At 47.9% G+C, this 25,595-nt stretch overlaps 1 protein-coding gene across 1 annotated transcript in view; it reads right to left on the bottom strand.

Annotated features, from left to right (window-relative positions):
• LOC102830618 (KH domain-containing, RNA-binding, signal transduction-associated protein 3-like) overlaps positions 1-25,595 on the bottom strand; it is a 225,650-nt gene extending 200,055 nt beyond the window's left edge. Inside the window, exon 1 of the mRNA XM_006830720.1 lies at positions 25,506-25,595. Within this exon, the coding sequence (XP_006830783.1) occupies positions 25,506-25,593 (88 nt within the window). The 5' untranslated portion in view covers positions 25,594-25,595. The remainder of the gene's footprint in view (positions 1-25,505) is intronic.

Genomic DNA, 25,595 nt, shown 5'->3' with positions numbered 1-25,595 from the left:
GGAACTATAGAGGCAATTTCCCACATAAGCATACATCTATACCTCTATAAGGAACTATAGAGGCAATTTCCCACTTAAGCATACATCTATACCTCTATATGGAACTATAGAGGCAATTTTCCATGTAAGCATACATCTATACCTCTATACAGAACTATAGAGGCAATTTCCCATGTAAGCATACATCTATATCTCTATACGGGACTATAGAGGCAATTTTCCACGTAAGCATACATCTATACCTCTATATGGAACTATAGAGGCAATTTTCCATGTAAGCATACATCTATGATAAAGATGAACGAGGCAGCTTCCTAAAGCTTGTGAAATGTGGAGTAATAAGATCATAGAATTTTTCCAAAAAGTTTTCCAAGCCCCCTCACAACACACATACATTTTCTGAAGGTTGTGCTCCTATACATACATGAACCTATACATATATACAGAGTCCTGGTGTGGCGCTGTGGGTTAATGCACCAGACTGCAAAGCCATTTGAACTGCAAGGTCGGTGGTTCAAGCTCACCAGCTGCTCCTCAGAAACCCTATACAGGGTCGCTGTGGGTCGGCACCAACTTTATGGCACTTCACAACAACAACAACAATACATACATATACACCCATGCACACCCACACACATGCACACAAAGTAACCACTTCTGAAAATGATAAAAGCTAAATGCAAACTGAAATGCTAACAGTGATTTGTAAAAAGATACAAAGTTTGAACCAGTGCTGTTGGATACAAGGCTGGATAATATGAAAGCAACCCTGTAACCTAACACTAGAAGCCTTCTTCCCAGTCCTTGAAGAGCAAAGTCCAGAGCCTCTTTGGAAACTGATGCCATACTGGCTCCTCAGCCTCAATCTACCTTTGTAATCCTCTGACCAAGTGATGCTCTCAGAACCCTCCCATCCCAATACCAAGGCAAGGGGATCCTTCTCCCATTCTCTCTCCCTTCCTTACAACAGCCACCCTCCCGAACTCCTGACCATTCTAGAATCCACTATGTCACATCAGGGCACCACCATTTGTAAGGCTGCCCTTTCTCCCTCGTCTCCTTCGATCCTGTCTACGACCTTAAAGGTACCTCTCCGGTAAAATCTCCCTCCAAGCACACCTGTGAGCTACCGGCTTCCCTGGTGGCAGCATCGTTCTCTTCATGTCTGTGGGACCAGCTCTACAGAGCAGAGTGTCATCTTGAGTTCCCGGCCGCCCACACCAGCACAGTCTCTCACAACAGGTGTTTAATAGTTTCATTGATCACGCACACATTTGAAGCCCGCTATCTGCTAGGATCCCAAGAGGAGGCACTGAGTCTTGAAAAAGACATGGTGGGCAGCGTCCTCAACCCAACTCATGGCACTGAACTGTGCACACAGAAAATGCTGGTGTGACACATGTTCTGCTATACATACGTTACTGTTCGTTTCTTTTATTTCAATGCATAAATTAAGCTGTCAGGCTGAAGTTTAGTCAGTTTGTCGCAGTGATGTGGCTCGACTGTTGCTGGGATGCAGGAGCTATGTCACCAGTATCTGAAACACCAGCAGGGTCATCCATGGTGGGCAGGTTTCAGTGAGAATTCTATACTAAGAAAGACTAGGAGCAAAGGCCTGGCAATCTACTCAAGAAAATTAGCCAGTAGAAATCTGTATGGATGACAACAGAATACTGACTGGCACTCTCGCTTTGGGCATGTCTTCAGTGGACACAATAAATGGAGGATGGCCTCATGTTTGGTGATGTACAGAGAAAGAGTGTGTGTCACATAAAGAAACAGGTTTGCTATATATATTCAAAACTCCTGGAAGGCAATGCCAGCAGACATCCACATCTAACCACACACAGATGTCACATAAATAACTATTAATCATCCCTTTGAAAGGAACTGATAAGTCTTTCCATTTGTATTTTACAGACCTGGGTTTCCTGCCATGCACCTGCTATATACCCCTGGGGAAGTTATGCAATCTTGGTCTTCTCGCTTAGAAAATGGAGATACCATCTACCCTGCTGCTGCCCTAGGTGCCTTCACGTCAGTTCCGACTCACAGTAACCCTCTGTCCAGCTCTAGGAAGCACTGCCTAGGTCAGAACCATCCTCATCATGACTGCTGCCACAGTGTCCATCCCGCTCACTGAAAGCGTCCTCCCTCTTCCATGCTGACCTTCTACTTTACCAAGCATACTGCCCTCCTGTCCAGGGGCTGCTCCCTCCTGATGACATTTCCAAAGAGCACGAGACAAAGTGTCATCAGCCTGGCTTCTGACTGAGTGCCCTTCCAGCTATAATTCTAACACAGATTTGTTGGTTCTCCTGACAGTCTACAGTATACTAACTACTCTTTGCCAGCACCATAATTCAAATGTAACGAGTTTACTTCTGTCTACCTCATTTATTGTCCTGCTGTCACATGCAGACTGAAAACACCATGGCTTGGGTCAGGTGCACCTTCATCCTCAAAGTGACATCTTTACATTTAACATTGAGGATGAAGGTTTGATGCTGTACAGTAATGCAACTCTTACAAGTTTCAGACAAGTCTGACCATTCTGCCACATGTTTAACAGGAACAGGAAAAATGTGTCCAAAAAATACAATCAACAAAGATTTTAAATCAAATGCAAAAAGAATTTAATTAGTAAATAGAGCAGTTCAATTAAAAAAAAATAATAAAACACGAAACAAACATCCAACTTGTACTTTCCTTGTCCTGGTAAGGGGGTAGAAAGGACAGAGGAAGGGAGATGGAGGAGGGAGGAAAGTGATTTAAAAGCTAGAAGATATGGGAGGGAAAAAGCAAAACATAAACCATGCTATCTCCCCAGAAATACACTCAAAACAGCAACAAAGTCCCACCCCTTAATGACACCCAGAATTCTTCTGTAGGTGCTGTAAAGGGAAGAATCTTAGGAGAAATAAAGAAATGAACATTTGCTGGGCATCAGACAAGGAGCCCTGGTAACGCAGTATAAAGCATTTGAATGTTAACCAAAGAGTCAGCAGTTCACACCCGCCAGCTGCTCTTACAGAAAGATGAAGCAATCTGCCCTTGAAAAGAGGTACAGCCTCAAAAATCCTATGAGGCAGTTCTACTCTTTAGGAACGTTGTGAATTGGACTCAACATGACCACAATGGGTTTGGTTTGGGGGCACCCTACTACGCCCGGCGGGAGCACCGTGGTTCTGTAGGATAAGCACTGGACTGCTAATCACAGGTCGCTGGATCAAGCCCACCAGCCACTCTGTCAGAGAAAGATGACATTTTCTGCTCCTGCAAAGATTTCCAGCCTCAGAAACCCTATGAGTCAGAACCTACTCAACAGTACTCAAGCATACTACCAGTATACTGTTTTTGTTGTTGTTGTTGTTGTTGTTGTTGTTGTTAGGTGCCATCGAGTCAGTACCGACCTATGTGACCCTATGCACAACAGAACGGAACACTGCCAGATCCTGAGCCAACCTCAAAATTGTTGCCACGCTTGAGCCCACTGATGCTGCCACTTTGCCAATCCATCTCGCTGGGGGTCATCCTCTTTTTCTCTGACCCTCCACCTTACCAACCATGACATCCTTCTCCAGCGACTGCTCCCTTCTGACAATATGTCCGAAGTATGAGAGGTGAAGTTTGGCCATCCTGGCCTCCAAAACGCTATACTATACCATACTTGTTGTTGTTGTTGTTGTTAAGCGCCGTCGAGTGGATTCAGACCCATAGCGACCCTATACAGGGTTTCCAAGGCTGTAAATCTTTGTGGGAGCAGAAAGCCTCATCTTTCTCCTATGGAGCAGCTGGTGGTTTCGAACTGCTGACCTTGAGGTTTGCAGCCCAATTCGTAACCAGCACGACTTAAACTCTCTACAAGTATTTATCACCACAACATCCACACTCAACACCTGCAATCAACCTACACACCAGAGCTGAGCAGAGTGCTCTGGCATGGCCTCACTCATGCAGCTGGCCCCAAACCCATGTGTTTACCTTCTGCCATCAAACCTGCTCAACAATGAAATCACCATCTCAATCAGCATTCTTCCTTGGACTCCACGCCACTTCCCACCCACTCCAATGTGCACGCGCGCACACACCCCACCCCCTTAGAAAAAAACGAAATGGAGATTAAGAAAAATGACGGCTCAGATGGCAGTGTAACTGATGCAGAATTACCTCCGCCAAGGGCCAGAGTTCATTTCTACCCTGGCTCTTCTGCAGCAGGACAGCTTGAAAGAAGAGCTACTTAACTCCTAACTTCATTCCTTTCATTCCATAGTCGCCCTGTGAACTGCTCTGTGACCCCAACACAGGTTTCACCAGATGCAAGACTCCATCCATTACTGCTAATTATTTCCTCTGCCTATGGACAACTTTAGCCATCGTCAGACCATCAGCTCAGCCAGAAATCATGGACCTTAGGAGATCTGGTAGTGTAGTGGTTCCGAATAGAGCTGCTAATCTCACAGTCAGCAGTTCCACAGGACAAAGATGAGGCTCTCTGTTCCTGTAAAGATTTACGGCCCCGGGAGCCCTATACAGGGTCTCGATGAGTCAGAACCAACTCCACAGCGCATAACCACAGGCTCCACCACCACCATAGAATTAGGACTCCCGGTGGGGTCCTGTAGGATCAACCACAAGGTCAGCAGGACACACCTACCAGTTGCTCCTTGGAAACCCTATACAGGGTCACTATGAGCTGGAACCGACTCGATGGCACTTACAACAGCAACAATATAACATAATGCAAGTGACATTATACCAACCAAACCAAGCCCGTTGCCAGGGAGTCAATTCTAACTCACAGCGACTCTAACAGGACAGAGTCGAACTGCTCCAGACTGAAATCCTTCCAGAAGCAGATTGCCTTGTCATTCTCCTTTGGATCAGCTGGTGGGTTCAAACTGCTGACCTTTCGGTTAGTAGCCAAGTGCTCAGACACTGCACCACAAATAAACCTTGATCACACTTTTTTCCCCCTAACTTCACAAAATCGTAAGCCGGCCAGAAAGCAGTGCTTCACTAAGTTCTGAAAAGGCATTTATACCAGTAGAGTGTGCCCGTCACTGCTCTGACGGTTGTTAAGAAAAGTCTCTGCCCATCCAACTAGCAAGGAACAGCACAGGACACATCCAAGGCCACACTATGCCAAGATGGAACTCAGAAACCCAAATATCCAGTTTCTTAGTTTGGTTCATCCTGCTCCCATTAGCAAGGGCTCATAAAAGGCGACATGTTGAAAGTCTGAGAGTCCATCAAACAAATGCTTTCTCCCCTTTGTCTCTCCCTAAATGACCGGGGCTTGAGCTTGCTGTACATCTGCCTGAGTGTCCCGGGTATGGTTGCAGACCAAGAACTGAGCTTCCTTGTCTCCAATGGCTGAGCAAAGGCACAGCCTGCCTTCCTGGTCCATAGCCCTAGCAGTCTTTGTTCCTTGGTGGTCTTCGCCTGGGGTCTGTCTTCCTCCACGTGTGTAAACTGGGTCTGGATCTACACTGTTCATGATAGGACTGAGAATGAGGAGATACAGGGTCCACACCAGGTTGGCATGGCCTCTGGTGACTGTATTACACTGCACTGCACTATGGGAGTTGACATCATTATATTTGAGTACATTTGCAGGCACACATGTACCCAACTCCAGCACCTATGGGGAGGAGGCACAATTCAATTCATAACATCACCTTACCTCAAAATATGCCCCTCCCCCAAAAAATAAGTCCACATCCTCATCTGTGGGACTTTGTGACTGTTACTTGTCACTCTTGTTGAATCAATTCTGACTCATAGAACCCTATCTACATAATAGGGCAAAATGGTGCCCAGTCCCAGGCCACTCTACCTAGCATCAGCCTGCCCAAACCTACTGCTGCACAGCTGTCCTTACACTGAGGAGATTACCCTGGACTTTCCAGGTGACCCAATATGATCACAAAGGTCTTTTAAATGCAGAAGAGGGTCAGAGAGTCGTGACGTGACAATTGACTTGAGAAAGATCGGACCAGCCATTGGGGCTTTGAAGAGGGAAGAAAGGGACCATGAGCCAAATAATGCAGGCAGCCTCTAGAAACAAGATAGGTATTCTCAACTGGAGCCTCGGGAAGGAATACAGCCCTTCTGACACCCTGACTTCAGCCCAAGAAAACCCACTTTGAACTTCTGACCTCTAGAATCGAAAGATAATAAAGGCACAAAATGTGTTATGAGCTAAAAGCACACAGAGAAAATGAATCATAATACATTCTCCCTTCTGGATTTTCCTTTTTTTTTTTTTTTTTTTTTTTTTATAAATATAGAGACAGAGTATTGGAACCTAGAATTTTTTTAAAAAAACAATTTTTTTTTGTTGTTCTCCATATAGACATACCTCCTGTTCAAACGAAATCTATTAAGAAAATCACTTTTTACTGAATTAAACTGAACTGAACCACATCGAAGGAGAGATGGTCACTAGTAACTAGCCCCTGGCTGTTGCCAAAGAGAACTTCAGAGAACACTAAACAATGTAACATTTTGGAGCAAGGTGTTACATGAGTTAATCTGTATCAGAGACTAGAGCTACCTACAGTCCCATGGTAAGGCCAACTCACACAAACCCTCAATGGTGAAGGCTAAACAAGGCACAGGGCCAGCGTCCCCTGGGCATCTGCCTAGCTTTTAGCTGACTTTCACGTTTCAGGGCAAAGTTCCAAACTTGAGATTTTCTGGAATACTGTGCTTTTTAAAAAAAAACAGAAGAAATACTGTTTTTTTTCTAAGCCTCTCAGTTGGGGCTAATACTCACACCCACCAAAAAAAAAAAAAACCCAAATCCAGACACTTAGAAGATTTCATTATTGACATTTTTCAGACAGAAAGCAGAATTACTCTGAAAAAAACTTTCTAAAGGCTACTCATGTTGAAATTGACAACATGGAAGTGAAGTGTTAAATTCACTTCACATAGGCCTAACATGGTCTCCAGACAAAGGGACTGAAAAATATCCAAGTAGGATCCCCAAGTCTCGTGAGAACACCAAGGACCCCCCACCATCACTCAAACACACAGCATCTTCTGTCAATGAGAAAAAACACGGCTCGAGCTGGCTCCTCTGGGCAACTGGACCAAAGTTCTAGAGGGAAGAGCTTCCGGTAGGAGCGGGTGGGAGCTGTCTTCTGACAGGAGACCTTTTCTGGTCTTTCCTCTAGGAACTCTTCATGTGGCCATTACAATAAACAAGGAGCCCTTGTGACGCAGTGGGTAAGCAATTGGCAGTGAACTGAAAGGTCAGGAGGTTTGAACCCAGCAACCACTCCTGATGAGGGAGTCTGGTTCTACAGAGATGACAGCCTCAGAAACCCCATGTCACTTCTAGTCTGTCCTTCAGGGTCACTTAGGAGTCAGAATCAACTCAAGGGGAGAGAGCAGTGGGCTGCAAAACGCAAGCCCCAAAGACCCATTCATTCTGGATGACACCCCTATCCAGATACCCCACCTCCCCTAACACCCACCTACACACCTAGTAAAAGATGAGACAGCCACCAGATGCCACCCAGGAGGAAGAGAGCCCAAAGCAAATAGAGTCTGGTCCCGAGCACCAAGCCAAAGTTCTCGCCATACTGACAAGCATGCCTCTCCTAGAACGCTGTCTGGGAACCCAGAAGGCATGGAGGGCATATGCCCTCGCTATCAGGCCCAGGATTCACATTCACATTCGGGGACTTGAGATCTGGAACAGGCCACCTGTGCTCAGAGAATCTTGCTACATCAGCACTCAGGTGCTGTGGGGGTGGGGGCACTGAGCAAGGGCAGCTATCACTCCAATGTAAAGTCCCAGGGTAGGCAGGTGACAACTCAAAGCCAATGTCAGGGCTGGTGGTATTCACAGCCAGATGGTTCCTGAGTGCCTGGGACCAAAGGACTCGCCTCCACAATCTCGCCAGGTTAGCATTCACGCCACATCCTGGCACTAAGACCGCTCCTTACAGAGAAACACGTCACTCACATAGACAAATGCGGAGCTTTTTAATAAAATGTAGGCTGCCGGGATCACACACCCTCAGCAAGTTAGCTTACACAAGGAAAGGAAATAACTGAGGATGGTTTGGAGTGCCTTTCTTTGCCCAGTCCTTCAACACTGACACAGCCAACCCACCCATCCACTACCATCGGGTCAATTCCCATCAGAAGGTCTCTGTAGGACACAGTTACCAAGACTGTCAGCCTTTATGGAAACAGACACTCTCATCTTTCTCCCAAAGAGCGGCTGGTGGGTTTGAACTACTGACCTGGCAGTTGGCAGCCCAACGCATAACCCACAGTGCCACCGGACCTCCTTACAGGCACACACCAAACCCAAACCCCTATTTCTGTCAAGTTGATTCCAACCCATAGTTATCCCGGATAGGGTTCCAATGGTGTTCATCTTTGTGGGAGGGAGCTGCCTGCCTCGTCTCTCTCCTGAGGAGCAGGCGGTGGGTTTGAACCACTGACATGGTGGTTAGCAGCCCAGCCCCTAGCCCATGGAACCCCATGGCTGCAGGGATCCCTTCTCTGTCCTTTTTCCATGGTTTCAGCCACTCTCATCTGGAAACCCAGCTTCACACACAACTTACATTTGTAGGCAGAGTTCAAGTCCAGACACAGCACGAGAACTCCTGCACTCACACACTGCAAACTCTCCCCACCTGCACTGGTCAGCCCAAAGGACTTTTCCTAAATGTGACCGGACCATGGCTGATAGATAGTCTCCAGCTGTGCTTCTCAGCAGCTTTGCGTGAGGTCCTTACAGAAGGCCCTCCTTCCCACCCAGCGCCCTAGCCCCATTTCTGCATTGGTGCCTGAATGCAGCACATATTCCAGACAGACAGCTCCCCGGTGCGGATTTCCCATGAACTCCTCACTCAACAAGGACACAGTGTCTGCCGCTGATGCTCCCCCCAAGAGGTTCACATCGGCTCACACAGAGGGATGAAGCTGTGTGCCCAGGGTCTGTGACTCCTGTGAAACAGCACAGGGGTCCTTGCCACAAGGTAGAGTCCCAGCTCTGAGGTACGTCCACATGGCCACAGAACACACGCACCCAAGGAAGGGCCACCTAGCCTCAGAGTCAGGAGCTGGAAGCTCAGATCAACAAAAACCCTCCTCTTCAATCCTTCATCCACCTCAAGACCCTGATCCATTCTGCACACATTTACTGAGTGCCCACGACCTCCCAGGCACTGTGCTAAGCCCTGGAGAAGGAGCCCAAGAGGTCAGGCAGGCATCCTACCTGTGAGGAGCTCAGGTTGTCCAAAACAAACCATGCCAATCATGATCTTTGACAGACAGATGAGGAGAAGAGGAGTACACAGTGTGAGCCAGCTGCTGAGGGAGGGAGGGGGCGGGGACGCGGTCACTGCGGAAGATACCCCCAGAGTGTCCTGCAGCCTTCAGAAACACTGAGCGTGTCCCCCCAAACTGCATCCTGCATCTTGGGCAAGGAGTCTCGTGCCAACCCCACCGGGATTAGTCTACCATTAGTAGAGCACTTTGTGGCTGTTAGTGCCGTTGAGGCAGTTCTGAATTTCCAAAGAGCAGCTGGTGGGTTTGAACTGCCAACCCTGGAGTCAGCAGTCCAGTGCTGATCCTACAGGGCCACACTGGGACTCCTAGTGCAGCACTCCCCACCCTACACTAGCAATAAACAGAGGCGCAAGATCCGAGTCCCGCTCCAGTCTAGAGGGACAGACAGAGCTACAGAAACACACACCCCACCTGTTTCCAGTATAGCCCTAAAGTCAAGTCTCAATGTCTAACGTCTGAATAGTACATTAAACTACTCCTTTGCTATAATGCTAACTTCCCCCATCCCCAGACACTAAAACGCGGTTTTTCTGCTCCAAACCCAAAACCATACTCGCAGCCATCGAATCAAAACACTGACTCATAGTGACCTGGTGTCCTTTCCAGGGCTGTAAATCTTTAAGGGAGCAGACAGCCCTCATCTTTCTCCCAAAGAGGGGTTGGTGGTTTTAAACTGCCAACCTTGCAGCTAGGAGCCCAACACTTAACCCCCAGTGCCACCTGATTCCTGCATCTAGTAGGGTGCTCTAGCAGAGACTGCCGGCGAGGCACAGTCCTCTTGGTGAGCACCTCCACGGGTATGCACAGATGCAGGGCAGAGTGTTCTGTGCCAGGCTCTGGGAAGGAAGCCAAGGGGCCTTTGGAAGAACAGGTGGAGGGCCTGTTCAAAGACCTGCAATGCTTCACACACATCCTCTCATGACGATTTTAAAGATGAAGAACCCGATGCTCACAGACCTGATAGTTAGCAAGGGAGTAAAAAAACCATGACCCCTATGGAAAATGTAACAAGAGAAAGCAGAGGACAATCCATCAACTGCTAAATCACACGGCGGCTTGGCTTGTCCAAGGAGCCCTGGTGGCACTGTGGTTAAGCGCTCAATGCAACTAACTGAAACATCAGTGGTTCAAAGACACCCAGAGGTTCCATGGGAGAAAAGCCCTGGTCATCTGCTTTGCCATAAAGGGTCTCCAGGAGTCCGAATGGGCTGGACGCCAACAGGTTTGGCTGGTAGGGGACACACTGACTCGGCACTGTACCTACCAGTGGGCCAGCTGCCAACCCTTCCTCCCTACATGTGTGTAAGGGAGACAGCTGGCCATTCTGTGAGGCTTCATCTCCTTTGGGCAGTCCTCAAAATACTTGTTGTTGTTAAGTACCGTGGAGTCAGTTCCAACTCATAGTGACCCTGTACAAGGTTTCCAAGGCTATAAATCTTTACGGGAGCAGATCGCTTCATCTTTCTCTGGTGGAACCACAGGTAGTTTCTAACTGCTGACCTTGAGGCTGGCAGCCTGACAGGCACAAACTAGAGCGAACCTCGAGAACTAACCCAGAAACTTACGAGGCTCCCGCAGCCCATAAAAAGTCAAGAGGGTGAGGGAAGCCCGTTCGGATCCCCCTCCATGACCAGACAAGGAGTTTCGCAGAACCGTGAGCTCCCCTGTGAAGTGGCATCTTAAAGCTTCATCTTAGAAATCTAGGAAGAGGACTGAGTGACCCTTCACACCACTTCAGTGGAAAGAGTCAGATGTTCATGTGACAAACACAAAAATGGTTCCACCAACAAGTTTAAAGCTGACTTTCGAGTTTTAGAATTGAAAATACTATATTATGTATACATAGCATCAGAAATGCTGTCCTGGGTCACTATGAGTCACCAACTTGATGGCATTTAACAATAACAGCATATATATAATGGAGTTCTGGTGTGGCTCTGTAGGAGCCTGGTCAAACCGCAAGGTCACTTTGAACCTCAAGGCCGGTGGTTCAAAAGCACCAGGCCTTCCTCAGAAATCCTCTATAGGGTCGCTGTGAGTCGGCACTGACTCCATGGCACTTAACAACACAAAAGCATATATATTTCTGTTTGTTGTTGTTGGGTGCCATCGACTTGGTACTGACTCACAGTGACCTTGTACAACAGAAGGAAACACTGCCTAGTCCTGTGCCAAACTCACAATCGTCATCGTTACTACGCCTGATCCCACAACTGCTGCCACTGTACCAATCCATCTGCTTGGGGTCTTCCTCCTTTTCTCCAACCCTCCACTTTACCGAGCATGGTGTCCTTCTCCAGGGACTGGGCCCTCTTGAGAATGTGTCCAAAGTGTGAGAGATGATATCTGGCCATCCTGGCTTCCCAGAAGCATTCTGGCTGCACTTCCAAAACAGATCATTTTGTTCTTCTGGCAGCCCATGACACTTTCAGTATTCTCCTCCAACACCATAACTCAAATGCATCAATTCTTCTACAGTCTTCCTTATTCCCTGTCCAGCTTTCACATGCAGATGTGGTCACTGAAAATACCATGGCTTGGGTCAGGCCAATAGCAGTACCCTAATAGTATAGTGTCCTGGTAGCTTAGAGGGTCACAAGCTAGCCTGCTAACCCAAGGTCAGCAGTTCAACTCTACCAGTAGCTCCGTGGGACAAAGATGAGGCTTTTGGCTCCTGCACAGATTTACAATCTCGCAAACCCAACGCAGGGTCACCATGAATCGAATCAACTCGAAAGCACCTAACAACAACAACATGTATACATTGTTGTTGTTGTTAGGTGCCGTCGAACTGGTACTGATTCATTTGATACACAACAGAATGAAACCCTGCCCGCTCCTGTGCCAACCTCACAACCGTTGGAACGCTGGAGCTTGTTGTCACTGTGGACAGTAACTGGAGGTCTGGTCTATCTTGGTGTTATCAGAGCCCTTCTGAACCGGTTTCCTTTGTATCTTTCATGTTGACAAAAGCCAAAAGCCCAAATCCAGGTGATTGCGTCGATTCCAGCTCATAGTGAGGAGAGGAGCTGCTCTAACCTGAGAGACTGGGCAACAAAACGGAACGAGTGGTCTTCACCTGGACCCCAGGAAGAATGGGGTCTATGGGTCCCCTGGCAACACCTTGGCGGGCAACAGTATCTTATCAGAGGTGAGCTTCCAGACTTGATCATCGCCCTACCTGTGTTCCAGAGAAAGCCCTTGGCCTCAGAAATTCACATCCAAGTGTTTCCGGTTTAGGGTTACAGGGACATAATACATGTGCCTTCTTCTCGAAGGGGCCATGAAACTCCAGCAATGCTCAAGGCGCTGTGATTCAGTAGGCGTGGCCAAACACTGACAGTACAAATGGGCAAGATTCATTGAACTCGTCTCTAAGTTTAAAATGATTTGGAAATGAAATTATTCCTATTAGAAAAAAATAATAAAGGTCCTAAAAACGGGGGAGGGCTGCAAAGAAGACGATAAACAAATAACTACAATCCTTGTGACCAGCAGAGGTAGGGAGCTGTCGGAGGGATGACCAAGAGACTAGAGAACACATCCCATGCAAGTTGGCCACCCATATCCAGCTAATTCCTCCCAGAACTTCCAGGTTCCATGAGGAATCCCACGCTGGCTGTGAGGGTAGCAGAGGTGGCCCCCAAAGCTCTACGCGTCCTTCAGCCATGGCACTTAGTATGATCTTTCCAGTGTCCCCTCTGCACATTCATCTTCCACACTGGATTACGGATTCCATGACCAAAAAACGAGGACACCGATGAGCAGAGACCCTGCACTCGCTGGGTGGAAGACTCGAAAAACGGGGAGCACAGGCCCACCTGTGCTTACTAACTAGTCTACTGTGAGCATCTCACGGTTTTCACTCTTTAATGATGTGGTGAAATCCAAGTGAAGCTGTTCACTGCTGAGTAGTAAGTGCACAAGCCAGCCCATGCTTCCCTTGTCTACTGGGTCCTCTGTCTCCATCAGGGATCGTAACTGTAAAAAGAGGCTTTGGTTCTGTGGCAAGGGCTGTGGGGCTGGGAGAGAGATGGATGCCAGCCAGACCCCGAAGCAGAAGTCTCTGACGTGGTGAGGACATGTGAGGGTGCCCCATACAGGTTAGTGAAGCCAAAGTCAGCCTGCACAGCAAGAAACAACTTTCGGCACATATCTCACTGGAAATCCACAGAGCTCCAGAAGGGGTTTTCATTGACTAATTTTACCATCACCATGCGGGGGATGTGGAAACGGAACAGAGGCTGAGCTGGGCTAACCAGGGTCACCCACAGAGGAGCAGCAGAGCGGAGATGGGAGCCCAAGTTTGCTCTTCCCTTGGCTGGTTGGTTACATGCCGTGAGTTGGTTCCGACTCACAGCGACCCTGTACAGGAGTTCCTAGATTTCCTGGTGTGGCACTGTGGGTTCACACGCTAGACTGCAAAAGTCAGTTTGAACCTCAAAGGGAAGTGGTTCAAGCTCACCAAGCATTCCTTGGAAACCCAATACAGGGTCGCTATGGGTCCAAACCTACTCAACAGCACTTAACCACACCACAAACCTTTACAGAAGCAGAAAAAGCCTTATTTTTCTTCGGCAAAACTGCTAGTAGTTTAAAATTGCTGTCATTGAGGTCAGCAGCCCGGACTCATACCCACTATGCTCCCAGAGCACCCTTGGCACTTCCCTGCTCATTTGGAGCAAACACTGTCACTCACTCTTAGTGTCATTTCCAACAAACTGCGGTTCGCACACAACAGGCAAACAAAAGATTAAAAAGTGTTTATACTCCTTGAGCATGTACCCCCTGAAAGCAAGGGACTAGGGGTGTATGGACAGCAGAGAGTCAGCCCCCCACCAAAAAAAGTGACCTGCAGATAATGTGCTGAACTGGTAACTGAGCTATGAAATGCAGAATTAAAGATAACACATGAGGCACAGTGGCACACAAATGTCTCACAATCTCAAATGAGAACAATGACACATGTTTTCAGATGTGGGAACCATGAGATAAAACCTAACAGCTCTGAGCTCACTCACTGCATCCCAGTGACAACCCATACAGCAGGTCAGAAAGTAGAACAAGTACAGGGAAGCCCCCAACACAGTGCACAACAGCTGCTAGCTGAGAAAGTGAATGCACCGGAAACTTCAAGGGTATAAATGCTCCAGGTTCCTGCGCACTCTTAAAGGAGCACAGTGGGCTAGGCATTGGGCTGCCAACTAAAAGGTAAGTGGTTCAAACCCAGCAGTCACTCTGTGGAAGGAAGAGAACACTCACTGTCTGCTTCTGTAAAGTTGACTGTCTTGGAACCCTAAGGAGCAGTTGGACCCTCTGTGGAGTTAAGAGTCAACTCCACAGCAGGGGGTGGGTAGTTGGGTGGGTGGACTCCTGCTTCAGTATTTAGCCCTCCTACAAAGGACTCTGGGGTCCTGGTGTAGTGCTGCGGGATAATGCACTGGACAGCACGGTAGTTTAAACCGCAAGGTCAGCTGTTCAAGCTCACCAGCCACTCCTTGGAAACCCTATACACGGTCACTATGGGTCGGAACTGACTCGACAGCACTTAACAACAACAACAACAACAGCTAAAGGACTAGGAGTCCTGGTGTGGCGCTATATGACTATGAACTGGACTGCAAGATCAGTTTGAACCACAAGGTCAGTGGTCCAAACTCACAAGCCACTCCTCAGAAACTTTAGACAGGGGGTCTATGAGTCGGAACCAACTCAACGGCATGTAACAACAACAATAAAGGATTAGGGGAGTGTGGTGTCTCTGAAGGATAAGCACCGGGCTGCGAACTGTAAGTACGGCGGTTTTTGCCTATCAGCCTCTCTGCTAGAGGAAAATGAGGCTTTCTGCTCCCGCAAAGATTTACAGCCCCGGAAACCGCATACTGGGTCACTATGAGTCATAACCAACTCGACACTTAGCCACAACAATAGCTTAAAGGACTAAGAATGGAATCATGGTTTTGCCCCAAATACTTTGCAGGCCTGGTACCTGGCACCCATTCAGCATGTTCAGTCCGTTCACACTGGTGGACAGAGCACGGAAAGAAGCCAGCAAAGGAGACGTCTTACTGCCGTTTACTTCATTCCACAAATCAGATAACTTGACGTACCAAGTAGACAACTGTGTGCATAGTTATTCTTTCCAACAAAATAAACACATCAAAATGCCCCGGAGCACTGTAAGTCAGATCTGTCCTAACACCTTCCTGGAAAAAACTTTTCACCTCAGTGTTTCTAGAATGTTCTCTGGAAGCCACAGTATCCTTGTAGTCTAAGGAGGCTGCACGACCTTGAACAAGGTCTACACCCCTCCAGGCTCCATTCCTCTATTAGCAGAGTGAGAAAAGCAAAGCTCACTCCCCACAGAGGCCAGTTCAGCAAATCAATGGACAAAAGATGGGAAGGTGAGCCCCACAACAGTGCCTGGGGCACACACCTGACTTCAGCACCCCAAAGACCTGGTGGCTTCCAAACAAGAGGAAGTCATCATCTCAGCCTGGCATTTCCTCATGCAGGTCCTGGTTCCTGAGAGAGTATGCCTCATCAGATGTTAGAAACAGGAAAAAAGAATACCAGTGCATGACAATCAAAAGTAATGCATGCTTGTTTACCAAGAGGAAGCTTCCTGGGCCAGAGAAGCAGTTTTGACAGAAGAGGCTGACGGAGCTATGCCGAGCGCCATCTAGTGGGGGAGACACAGAACACAAGCGGCATAAACACTGAAGCGTAAGCAAAACCCGGTGGGTGGTGCTGGAGGGTAAAGTACTGCTTGGTGTGGCGCTGTAGGATCAGCACTGGACTGTGAACCACAAGGGCAGCAGATCAAACCCACCAGCTGGCTCCTCGGAAATCCTGTACAGGGTCTCTATGAGTTGGAATTGACTCGACGGCACTTAACAACAAGTCAGTCTCAAGCTAACTGCAAGGCAAGGTTGGTAGTTCAAACCCACCAGCTACTCCTTGGAAACCCTATAGAGGGTCACTATGAGTCAGAACCAACTCGACAGCATGTAACAACAACATGAAGAAGGAGGGGAAATGAAGAGCAAGAACGTGAGAATTTCCGCTGACCTCTCCGATGTCCGATGTCCAACAATGGCCTCACATGTATGATTTCTATATATGCACATATAAGGGTGTCAAAAAAGAGTGTGCTGATCTAATAATGTCCTTTATCCTACGAAAGAAGAACATCAATAATGTGTCAGGAACACCTTTTAATGTCCTAAAAATAGCAGCAGGGACTGATTGGGGAGAAATTATGGAGATGTGAAGAATTATGGAAATCTCTGGCTTACAGACTCAGAGCAATGCATCTCGTGCTTCTGGGGAGAGGCCGTTGCTGTCCAGACAGACTTTCAGATGTGCACATAAAGCCGTTTATGGAAGCTTCATTTGTTGATTTAAGCATCAGGTGCTGGATCTTGACGCGCATAATAAACATCAATCAGAGCAACTGCTAATTTTGTACGTAATATTAATGGCAGGTGTTTCCTAAAGAATGAATTTCTCCTTCAGTATTTCCAGCAGTGGAGAAGGAAAATCACCCTATTACCATAAAATCACAGGGAGAAATGAAACGGGGTTATGTACACATCTGATTCTCCGATATCCCATGTCTGCAAAGCAATGTCCGCACACGTACACTCCTGTCTTGGGGCAGTGAGCTTCATTAAGCACCTATTAGGGGGAAGACACATACCATGTCCGAAATCACCACCCTGAAGAGCAGGAGAAAGAGCCTCACTAGCAGATGCCAAGAAAGAAACTAGGGTGCACAGGGTTACGATGACTTGCAAGTGACTCCTCCCCTAAGCCCACCTCTTGCCCTGGCAGGTAACGTCAGTCTCCACACACTGGTGGTAAGAGGGCTCCTGCACCACTTTGTACAGCCACCGTCTGTGCTCACCCATTACCCGTGGACACCACAAGCTAGAGAGCAGCTTGCACAGGTCAGCTGTGAGAAGCAGATCCAGGGAAGGTGTCTAGCTGGTGCTCAGTGATGCTCTGCTAACCAGCTGTGAGGCCCTGGGTCAATGCAGCTATCTGCCTGCCCTCCGTCTTCCCATCTGTAAAAGACACACAATACATCTAACCCAGAAAAGGCTCCAGATAAGTACTATCACTGCAGAACTGGACTGCTAACTGAAAGGTCAGCAGTTCAAACCCACCAGCCTCTTCTCAGAAACCCAATCAGGGTCACTATGGGTCTCAACCCACTCGAGGCCACTTAATAATAACAATAACAACAAGTCCAATCAATTGCAGGGCAAGGCCCCTTCCAGAGGGTCAAAACCAACATCTGGATGTCTTTGTTGTTGCTGGTGGTGTTCTTAAGTACTTCTGACACATAGCGACCCTGCAGACGGTGTCTGAGAAGCAACAGGTAGGTTTGAACTGCCAACCTCGTGGTTCACAGTTCAATGCTGATTCTACAGATTCTTTAGGAATATGGTACTGGCTTATTGTGCGTGTGAGCAGGAGCCTGTCCCAAAGGCATGAGAATTTCAACACACAACGCAAGATGACCTCTGTAGATTCCTTCTGGTTTCTCCTTGACCACTGAGATGTGGACAATTAAAACTGGGGAGAGAGTGGGCGTGTGTATTCAGGAAAGCACAATTTCAGGAGCCCCCTGTAAAAACATCGTCATCTCTCTTAGAAATTCCTGAGCGGCTTCTCCTATACTGAAACTTGCATTTGAAAACCAACAGGAATGCCACTTTCTGCCCTCTCTCCTCTTTGCTCAAAGTGTCCTATTAGGACGCTGCCTCGCAAATGACCAGCTCAGAACCAGGTCTGGACAGGCCAAACAGGTCTGGACGTGCTCACCCTCAGCTGGCTCACTTGAAAAACTACATGAGGCAGGCAGGGGCAGAACCACCTACTCTGTAGGATCGCGGAGCCCTGGTGGCACGGTGGTGAAAACACTTGTCTGCTAACTAAATCGCTGGTGATTGAAACCATTTTGCCCTTTACTACTTACAGCCCCTGAGTTAGGGCAGGGGGCAGTGTTCCTTATGGCTCTGCAAAGACAAGGGAAAGAAAGTCTGAGTGAAAGCCAGAGTTAAACTGGCAGAGTGACCCCCTGCCCATACCACACCCCCTGCTTGCCTTCAAGTTGACCCTATAGGGAAGGTTTCTGAGACCATGATCTGTGTGGAAACCATCAGCCACGCTAGGAGAAACATGTGGCCATCGCTCTGACGCATGGGTTTGGCTCAACTTTACAGGATTTTGTGGGGATTAGAGAGCAAGTGGGACAAGGGCCATCACAGAAGAGGCCTTCCATCTAGTGGTTCTGTCATCCAGCACCATGATCCCACATGCGAAGGGAGACTCCTTCTGTTGGTTAAATATGTATACAGCCTTCATTTTTCACAAATGGGGGTGATGAAGACAGGCTGGGGGGCTTTTATACAAGCCCTACTGGTGACATACAATTTGAAATTCCAATTGCTTCTCTGACTTTGTGGGGTTTTTTTTTTCTGGTCTCTGAGGTTGCAGATGAACTCCAGCAGGTAAAAACGGTTTCCACCTTTCTGGTTTTAATCTGTCCTCTGAAACTTCCTTTGGACTGAAGGGAAGGAGAGCTGGCTCTCACAGGCTTAAGGCGCCCCTCACAGAAGAGCCAAAGTAAATAAACACGTGATTCCAAGCAGATTTGACAGCATCTTCTCATTATCTCCCGGAGAGGGCCCCCTGCTGCTCCACCACATTTAAAGAGCACTGGGATGGTTCTTCCCACCAGGGCTCCACAGGAGAAAGATGAGGCAGTCTGTTATGCACAGATCACAGCCTCGGAAACACTACAGGGCAGTGAGTTTGGTGTGGGGAGGGGACGGGCCTACGTCCCTTTAATGCTGGCTTTCTCTCAGAACCATCTTTCCTTTGTCTTTACAGAGTCCTTAGAGACATTGTCCTCCAACTCAGGGGCTCTAGGTAGTAAAAGGCAAAGCTGTTCAGTGACGGCTGAATTCCAATGAAGCTGTCCAACTCTCCTACCTGTTTGATCTTCGTAACAGGACAGCAGAGACGAGTGCACATGTGCCATCTCCCAAAAGTCCTGAAGGAACAACAAGGTCCCGACTCCTAAGGAGCTCTACCAGGTAAGACAAACCCTCAATGTGACGGGTTCTGGACCACGGGAGAGCAACAGGCCACTTGAGAATGGGCAATCTCCCCCATTTTCGATGCCAGCAAGCCAACCATCCTCAAGATGGTCCAGGGCCGGGCAACGTTTGGGTCCATCGTTCATGGGTCACCATAAATCAGGGGCAACCTGGCAACTAACAACAATCATCACCCTCTTGGGGGGTCACGGGGGGTGGGGAAGAGACATAGAGATGGCCACTACACAGAGTGATCTTTCCACTCCAAGACAAACAATAGCAAGCATGACAACACACACCCACACACACAGAGCAGCCTGAGATGTGGGGCTCCTTCTGCCAGTATGGCCGGGGGGCGGGGGACAGGGAAGCTGGAGAGGACCAGAGCTTCCACCTCGCTGACATCTGATGTACACGTTCAGGCAAGTAACTGCAGCTGTTGAGTGTAGAATCTCCAGGTCTGAGCTGTATCCAGGACAGACAATGCAGACCCAATCACACAGAACCCCAGACCTGTGGCTGTCCAGTCCACTCCAGCTCAGAATGCCCCACACATTTTCCAAGGCTGTCACTTTAACTGGAGCACACAGCCTCATGTTTCAGAGTAGCAGTGGGTTCGAGCCACCAGTCTTTCCTTTAGCAGTCGAGTACCACAAGGTTCACTGATGGACTTGATTCAATCTGAAACATCTGGCCACCAAATATTCCCAAAGGGGAGGAGATGCAAGAATATGAAATATGGCTTCGGATGGAGGACATCCATCAGCTTAAATCTCAGCCCACATAACGGTAAATGGGTTTCTCAAACACAGACCCCGTGTTTGCATCCTACTGTCCCTCCAGGACCAGTACAAACAGTGGCAAGGCAGGCTCCCAACAAAACTGTCACTAATGCCCACCTATCACAATGCAGCATCAAACCACAATCTCTGGGTCCCTTGGACTCACCGTAAACTATAGGAAATCCAGAAACAGTCTATCTAGAATTGCGAGAACATGCTAGCTCATCTTTCACTTGCAACAACTAAGCAAAAAGCTGGTAAACAAAACACAGAGCCATCAAGTCGATTCCAGCTCATTGCAACCACACAAGATAGAGTCAGAACTGCCCCACAAGATTTTCAAGACTGTCGTCTTCACAGAAGCAGTCCAGCTGGTGGGTTTGAACTGCTACCCTTTCTGTTAACAGCCCAATGCTTAGCCCACGGCACCAAACAATCAAGCACAAAATGGATGAATCCAAAGAGAAGCATTTTAAAATGAAATCACCACAGCCTTCGAGCACAGCCCTTACCAGGGTAACTCCACCCCTCAACGTGGTTCTAAAACCCTCACTCTCACTATAGACCTGACAACTTCCAAGCAAATCGAAAGTAATTTTCCAAAAGTGCCCCTTCTCCCAATGACATGTCTTAGTGGATTTCAGAGGAGCACATCGGGTAAGGCAATGATTCTCCCTGTATACATTTTTATCCCCCTCGCAGATTGTAATGCTTGAGAAATTGATTTGAGGAATGTATTTATTTTTGAAAGGCCGGCCAACAAAAAACTTTATCCATCGAGATGCAAACAGACCACCTTGGTCTTGAATCCTTTGCTCCAGCTCCTCTTGTCACTACCAACAACTAAATACAGCTTGGCAGTGATTGGGCCCCTAATCCATACATTCTATCAGATAATTAAAAATGCAGGGTTGTGTAATCTTATTTAACAGTGACTTGGCTTGGATTGAAAACCATCCAAAGCAATACCGGAGAGTGGATTGAATTATAACGCGTAAGACATTTCTGAAGATGGGTTTCACTAAGAGTCAGCACATCCCCTACCAGCCAATATAATACAGAGCACACAGCTCCACTTTCCTCTCCAATGAACTCCCTTGGCAAGCACCTGCTAAGCCAATCTACCTTACAGGCACCTGGGGAGGGGGCAGGGCAGGCAGAGGGGCTGAGGAAAGAGAATATCCAAGCCTATTTTCTTTGATTCTTCTTTAACATCAAATACAGAGTACTGAAGCACTGATAGCACTGTAGGGTAAGCATTGGACTACTAACCACAAGTTGGGCAGTTCATACCCACCAGCTGCTCCACGGGATAAAGACGCTTTCTGCTCCCTTAAGGATTTACAGCCTCAGTAAGCCTATATACGGTCCCTGAGTCAGCACCATCTCAATAGTGCCTAGCAACAATAACAACCCAGAGTATATAGAGCCTTCGTGGCATTGTGAGTTAAGCACTGGGCTGCTAACACAAAGGTAGATGAGGCTTCACAAGAGAAAGATGTGTGCTTCCATAAAGATTTCATCTCAGAAACCCTAGAGGGCAGTCAGACTCTGTCTTACAGGTCATACATGAGCTGAAATGGACTCCACAGTAGTGGGTTCAGATTGGGGATTGTGTTTGATCCAGAGTATTGCAGGTAAAAGGGGCTCTGGTAACATAGTGGTTACGAATTGGGCTGCGAACCTCAAGGTCGGCAGTTCGAAACTACCAGCTGTTCTGCAGGAGAAAGATGAGGTTTTCTGCTCCCATAAAGATTTACAGCCTCCGAAGCCCTGTGCAGGGTCACTATGAGTCGGAACTGACTCCACGGCACATAACAACAACATTGCAAGTTTACTTTTGGTAGAGAAAAGTAAAGCTTTCAGTATTATGAGAGGATGGGAGGTATGGGAGAAAAACGAGGCAAGAGCCCTGGTGGTGCAGTGGTTAAAGCACCCAGCTGTAAACCATAAGGTCAGTAGTTTGAAACCAATCACTGGTCTGTGGGAGAAAGGTGAGGCTTCCTGCTTCCATAAAGATTTCCAGTCTCTGAAACCCCACAGGGTTGCTATGAGTTCGAACCCACTCCAAGGCAATAGTGGTTCCAAGACTAGAAGCAGAAATTGATTAAACAAAAATAAAAGGCAGCAACTGATGCTCATTATCAAACAGAAGCCTTAGAATGTTTAAAATCCAACTGACAGGGTGATAGGGTCTTCAAAAGGTTCATGGGGAAATTCCATTCTCTTGTAATTCCAGGTTTCCAGGAACTTTCTGAGACTCCCCATATTAGCAGAGGCTGGCACATCTAAGGTCAGTGCAGCTCCAGGTCCTACAAAAAGATGGTTAGGGAGTGAGGGAAAACAGCCACCTCACTCGGGAGCTGGTCCATGTTCACCCATACTGAAACTAGAAAACCTGGCTGTTCATGTTCAGAACGAATCTTGTTAGCATAATGTGCTGACTATTAACTAACACAGTGATCACAAGAGAGCAGGTTCAACAAGAAAGCTTGGCTGGAGGATAAAGGCACCAGAAAGGAACCTGGACAAATACCACTAAGACAAGGACAGAGAGAAACTTTAAAAAGTAAAGATAAATGGGCTCGGTCTTTTTAAGAGACACCTATTATCTCCCCTATATTTAAGTCAACCCAGACAATCATACTGATTATCTTGATTTCCACAGGGTTTTTTACGGGCTGGTGAGAAAGGTTTGAGCCCATCTCTTCCGAAGGTAAAAGGAGAACTCTGACATAGAGGCAGCAGACCTGGTTCCCATTAAATCCACAGCTCCTACAGTCTGGAGAGCTGGGGTCCCTGGCTCCCTCCCCAGAGGGATGGAGACACTGATCCCTGCCTCAAAGGATGCAAGGGTGAGGATGAAAGAGACAGTTTGTGTGTCAAAGTGCCTATCAACTTTAAAACACTCTGCAAACCTAGGGCATAGTTAGTGTTGGGAGATGTAAGCCACAGAATAGATCTGCTACATGCTACTCTAAGCTAAAAACCCAGGTTTGTAATGCGAGCCCATCTCATCATGCAATCCAGTGCCTGAATATTCCCTGGAAAAAAAAAAACAACACAACTTCTTTTAAGGGGCAAAACAGTATGGAAAAACCCCCAGCGAAATAAGAATAACAATGTTTCATCAAGTCTTTTAGCAAGATGAACCAGAAACAGAATCAGAGCTTCCCAATTGTCATTCTAACTCAGTGACTATGTTTTAGAAATTCACTTGCAAGTTTGGAGTTGCATAACAGAGCATAATTAATATTTAAAATGATAGGGCTTAGCATCCTGGATAGTTGCCTATTACTTCAGAGGAAAATGTTTTAGTCTGAAGTACTCTGAATTCGCAATAATAAAAGCATCTGAGTAGCATCTCTGTCTTCCTTTACATAACTGCTCAATGAAAGAACTGCGGTTCTGACAAGATGAACATTTTTGATAGAAAAGGCTGACAATCAGGTTTAACATTAAAAATCAGAACAAAACAAAAACAACTAGATGGCAACATTTCTCCAACCTTTTAAATCACTGGAAGCCATTAACACTAGCATCAACACAGAAGTCAAAAGACTGCTGAATGCATCGGCAACACAATACTATAGTGATGTGGCACAGAGAAAAACAATTCTGACTCTGAAAATAGGAGAGAACTCAGGACACTTAGAGTGAAACTAGTATTTCCTTAATTGAACATCACACAACTTTCATGTGGCTACTTCATTAATAATAGAAAAACGTACTGGATTCCACATTTCTAATGCCACTGATCACACATCATGTGGAGAGAAATTCCTTTCCTAGAGCTGTCAGCCCAGCAGGCAACAAAAGATGTATGTAAATCCCAAACAGCCAGGCATACAAACCTAACTGCTGAACTGTCCAGGGGAGCCTGGCATTAACACTTAGGTTATCTTTCTCTAACTCAAGAATACATGCCCACTACTTTGTATGCATAGTAAAAATAAGCTCCCATTCAAATAACAGGGAGAAGCACTGTGAAACCCATTTCAGTTTAACCATCCAAACCCCAGGCTTCCATTCCTGAAGGCAGTATGAGTCTCCACCACCACCATCGGATAACACACACCCATCCAGGATGAAGTGGTTGCAATAGGCAAATACGGGAGGGTGCCGTTTCAAAATATACAAATAGAACATGTCTGCCTCCTCTTTCACTTCCAACAATAAAAGAGCCTAGCCAACATGAAGATGAGTAGACCCGCAGGCTGTCGCTGGCTGCACAGAGCGGGTTCGTGCACACAGTAGCAGATCTGACTATAATGGTTCTGCTATCTCCCAGAGCAAAAGCAGACCAGTGCCCGTCTTTATCCGCATACGGGAGCGTGGACAGCTCCCAGGAAGCTTCATTTACCGTCCATCCCAGCAGATCGCTCAGAAAGCAGGAGCAACAAACAAGCCAAGGAGTGCAGTCCAGGGGTGGGCGCGCCTCCATCAACCCCGCTTCCCTGCCTTTTCCTTGTCAGCACCGTGCCCAGTGCCCATGCCCAGCGGGCTGGAGTGGTGCTGAAATGGCAGAGGCGGCAATAACTGCTCCTTCAATGTTCTCAACACCAAGCCAATGAGGGCCACCCACCCACCCAGTGCTTCCCAAGGAAAGGAAACAAGCCAAGAAGGGGGCTCCAGGGCCAATCCCCACCACCACCACTGAACTCGCCAAGGGTTGCTCTGGGGCTTGGCAGGAGTTGCCCACCCCGGAGAGAGCAGACCACCCAGCCAGGATGGCTGGAGGCTGGACTTGGAAGAAGTGGGCTTAAGAGAGGTAACTCGCGCTTGCAAGGCACCGCTGGGTCCCTGTCCTCTAAGATGCTTGGGATCTGACCCCAAACCTCCTCCAAGGTCCCCAAACTTCACCAACAAAGCAAGCACCTGCTCCCTTCCCACCCTCTGCATCCTTCCATGTCTCCCCAGCTCTTTCTATAACCTTTGCAACTGAACACCCCACTCTCCCCCAGTAAACTAAAGCAACCTCCTCCCCAGTGAAGCCCCCAAAGCGTCACTGTCCCCCACCCATAAGTTCCTCTTGGGTATCTCGAGTCCCCCAAGCTTTTCTGCCACTTGTCATCCAATCCCACAGCTGTGTCCTTCCCCCCAAGCTCCCTAAACTCACACCTGAGTCCCCCCCCCGCGGGGTGTCCCGTGCTCTCCAGGGCCCCACCCTGGTGCCTCCTCCAGCGTCGCGATACCCGACCCCGGGACCCCCGGCCCGCAGGCCCCCGGACCTCTGAGTCCCGGGGCCCCCAATGGCCGCGGGCGGGCGGCGGTTAACGGCTGCGCTCACCTTGGTTCACCAACCGCAGAGCGTGCGTGAAGGAGGGGTCCAGGGAGTCCTTCTCCGCCATCAGCTCGGGCAGGTACTTCTCCTCCATGC

This window comes from Chrysochloris asiatica, unplaced genomic scaffold (assembly GCF_000296735.1).
Source record: "Chrysochloris asiatica unplaced genomic scaffold, ChrAsi1.0 scaffold00001, whole genome shotgun sequence".
Classification (NCBI taxonomy): domain Eukaryota; kingdom Metazoa; phylum Chordata; class Mammalia; order Afrosoricida; family Chrysochloridae; genus Chrysochloris; species Chrysochloris asiatica.
Note: the sequence above shows the minus strand (reverse complement) of the source record. Positions and strands in the feature narration are given on the sequence as shown.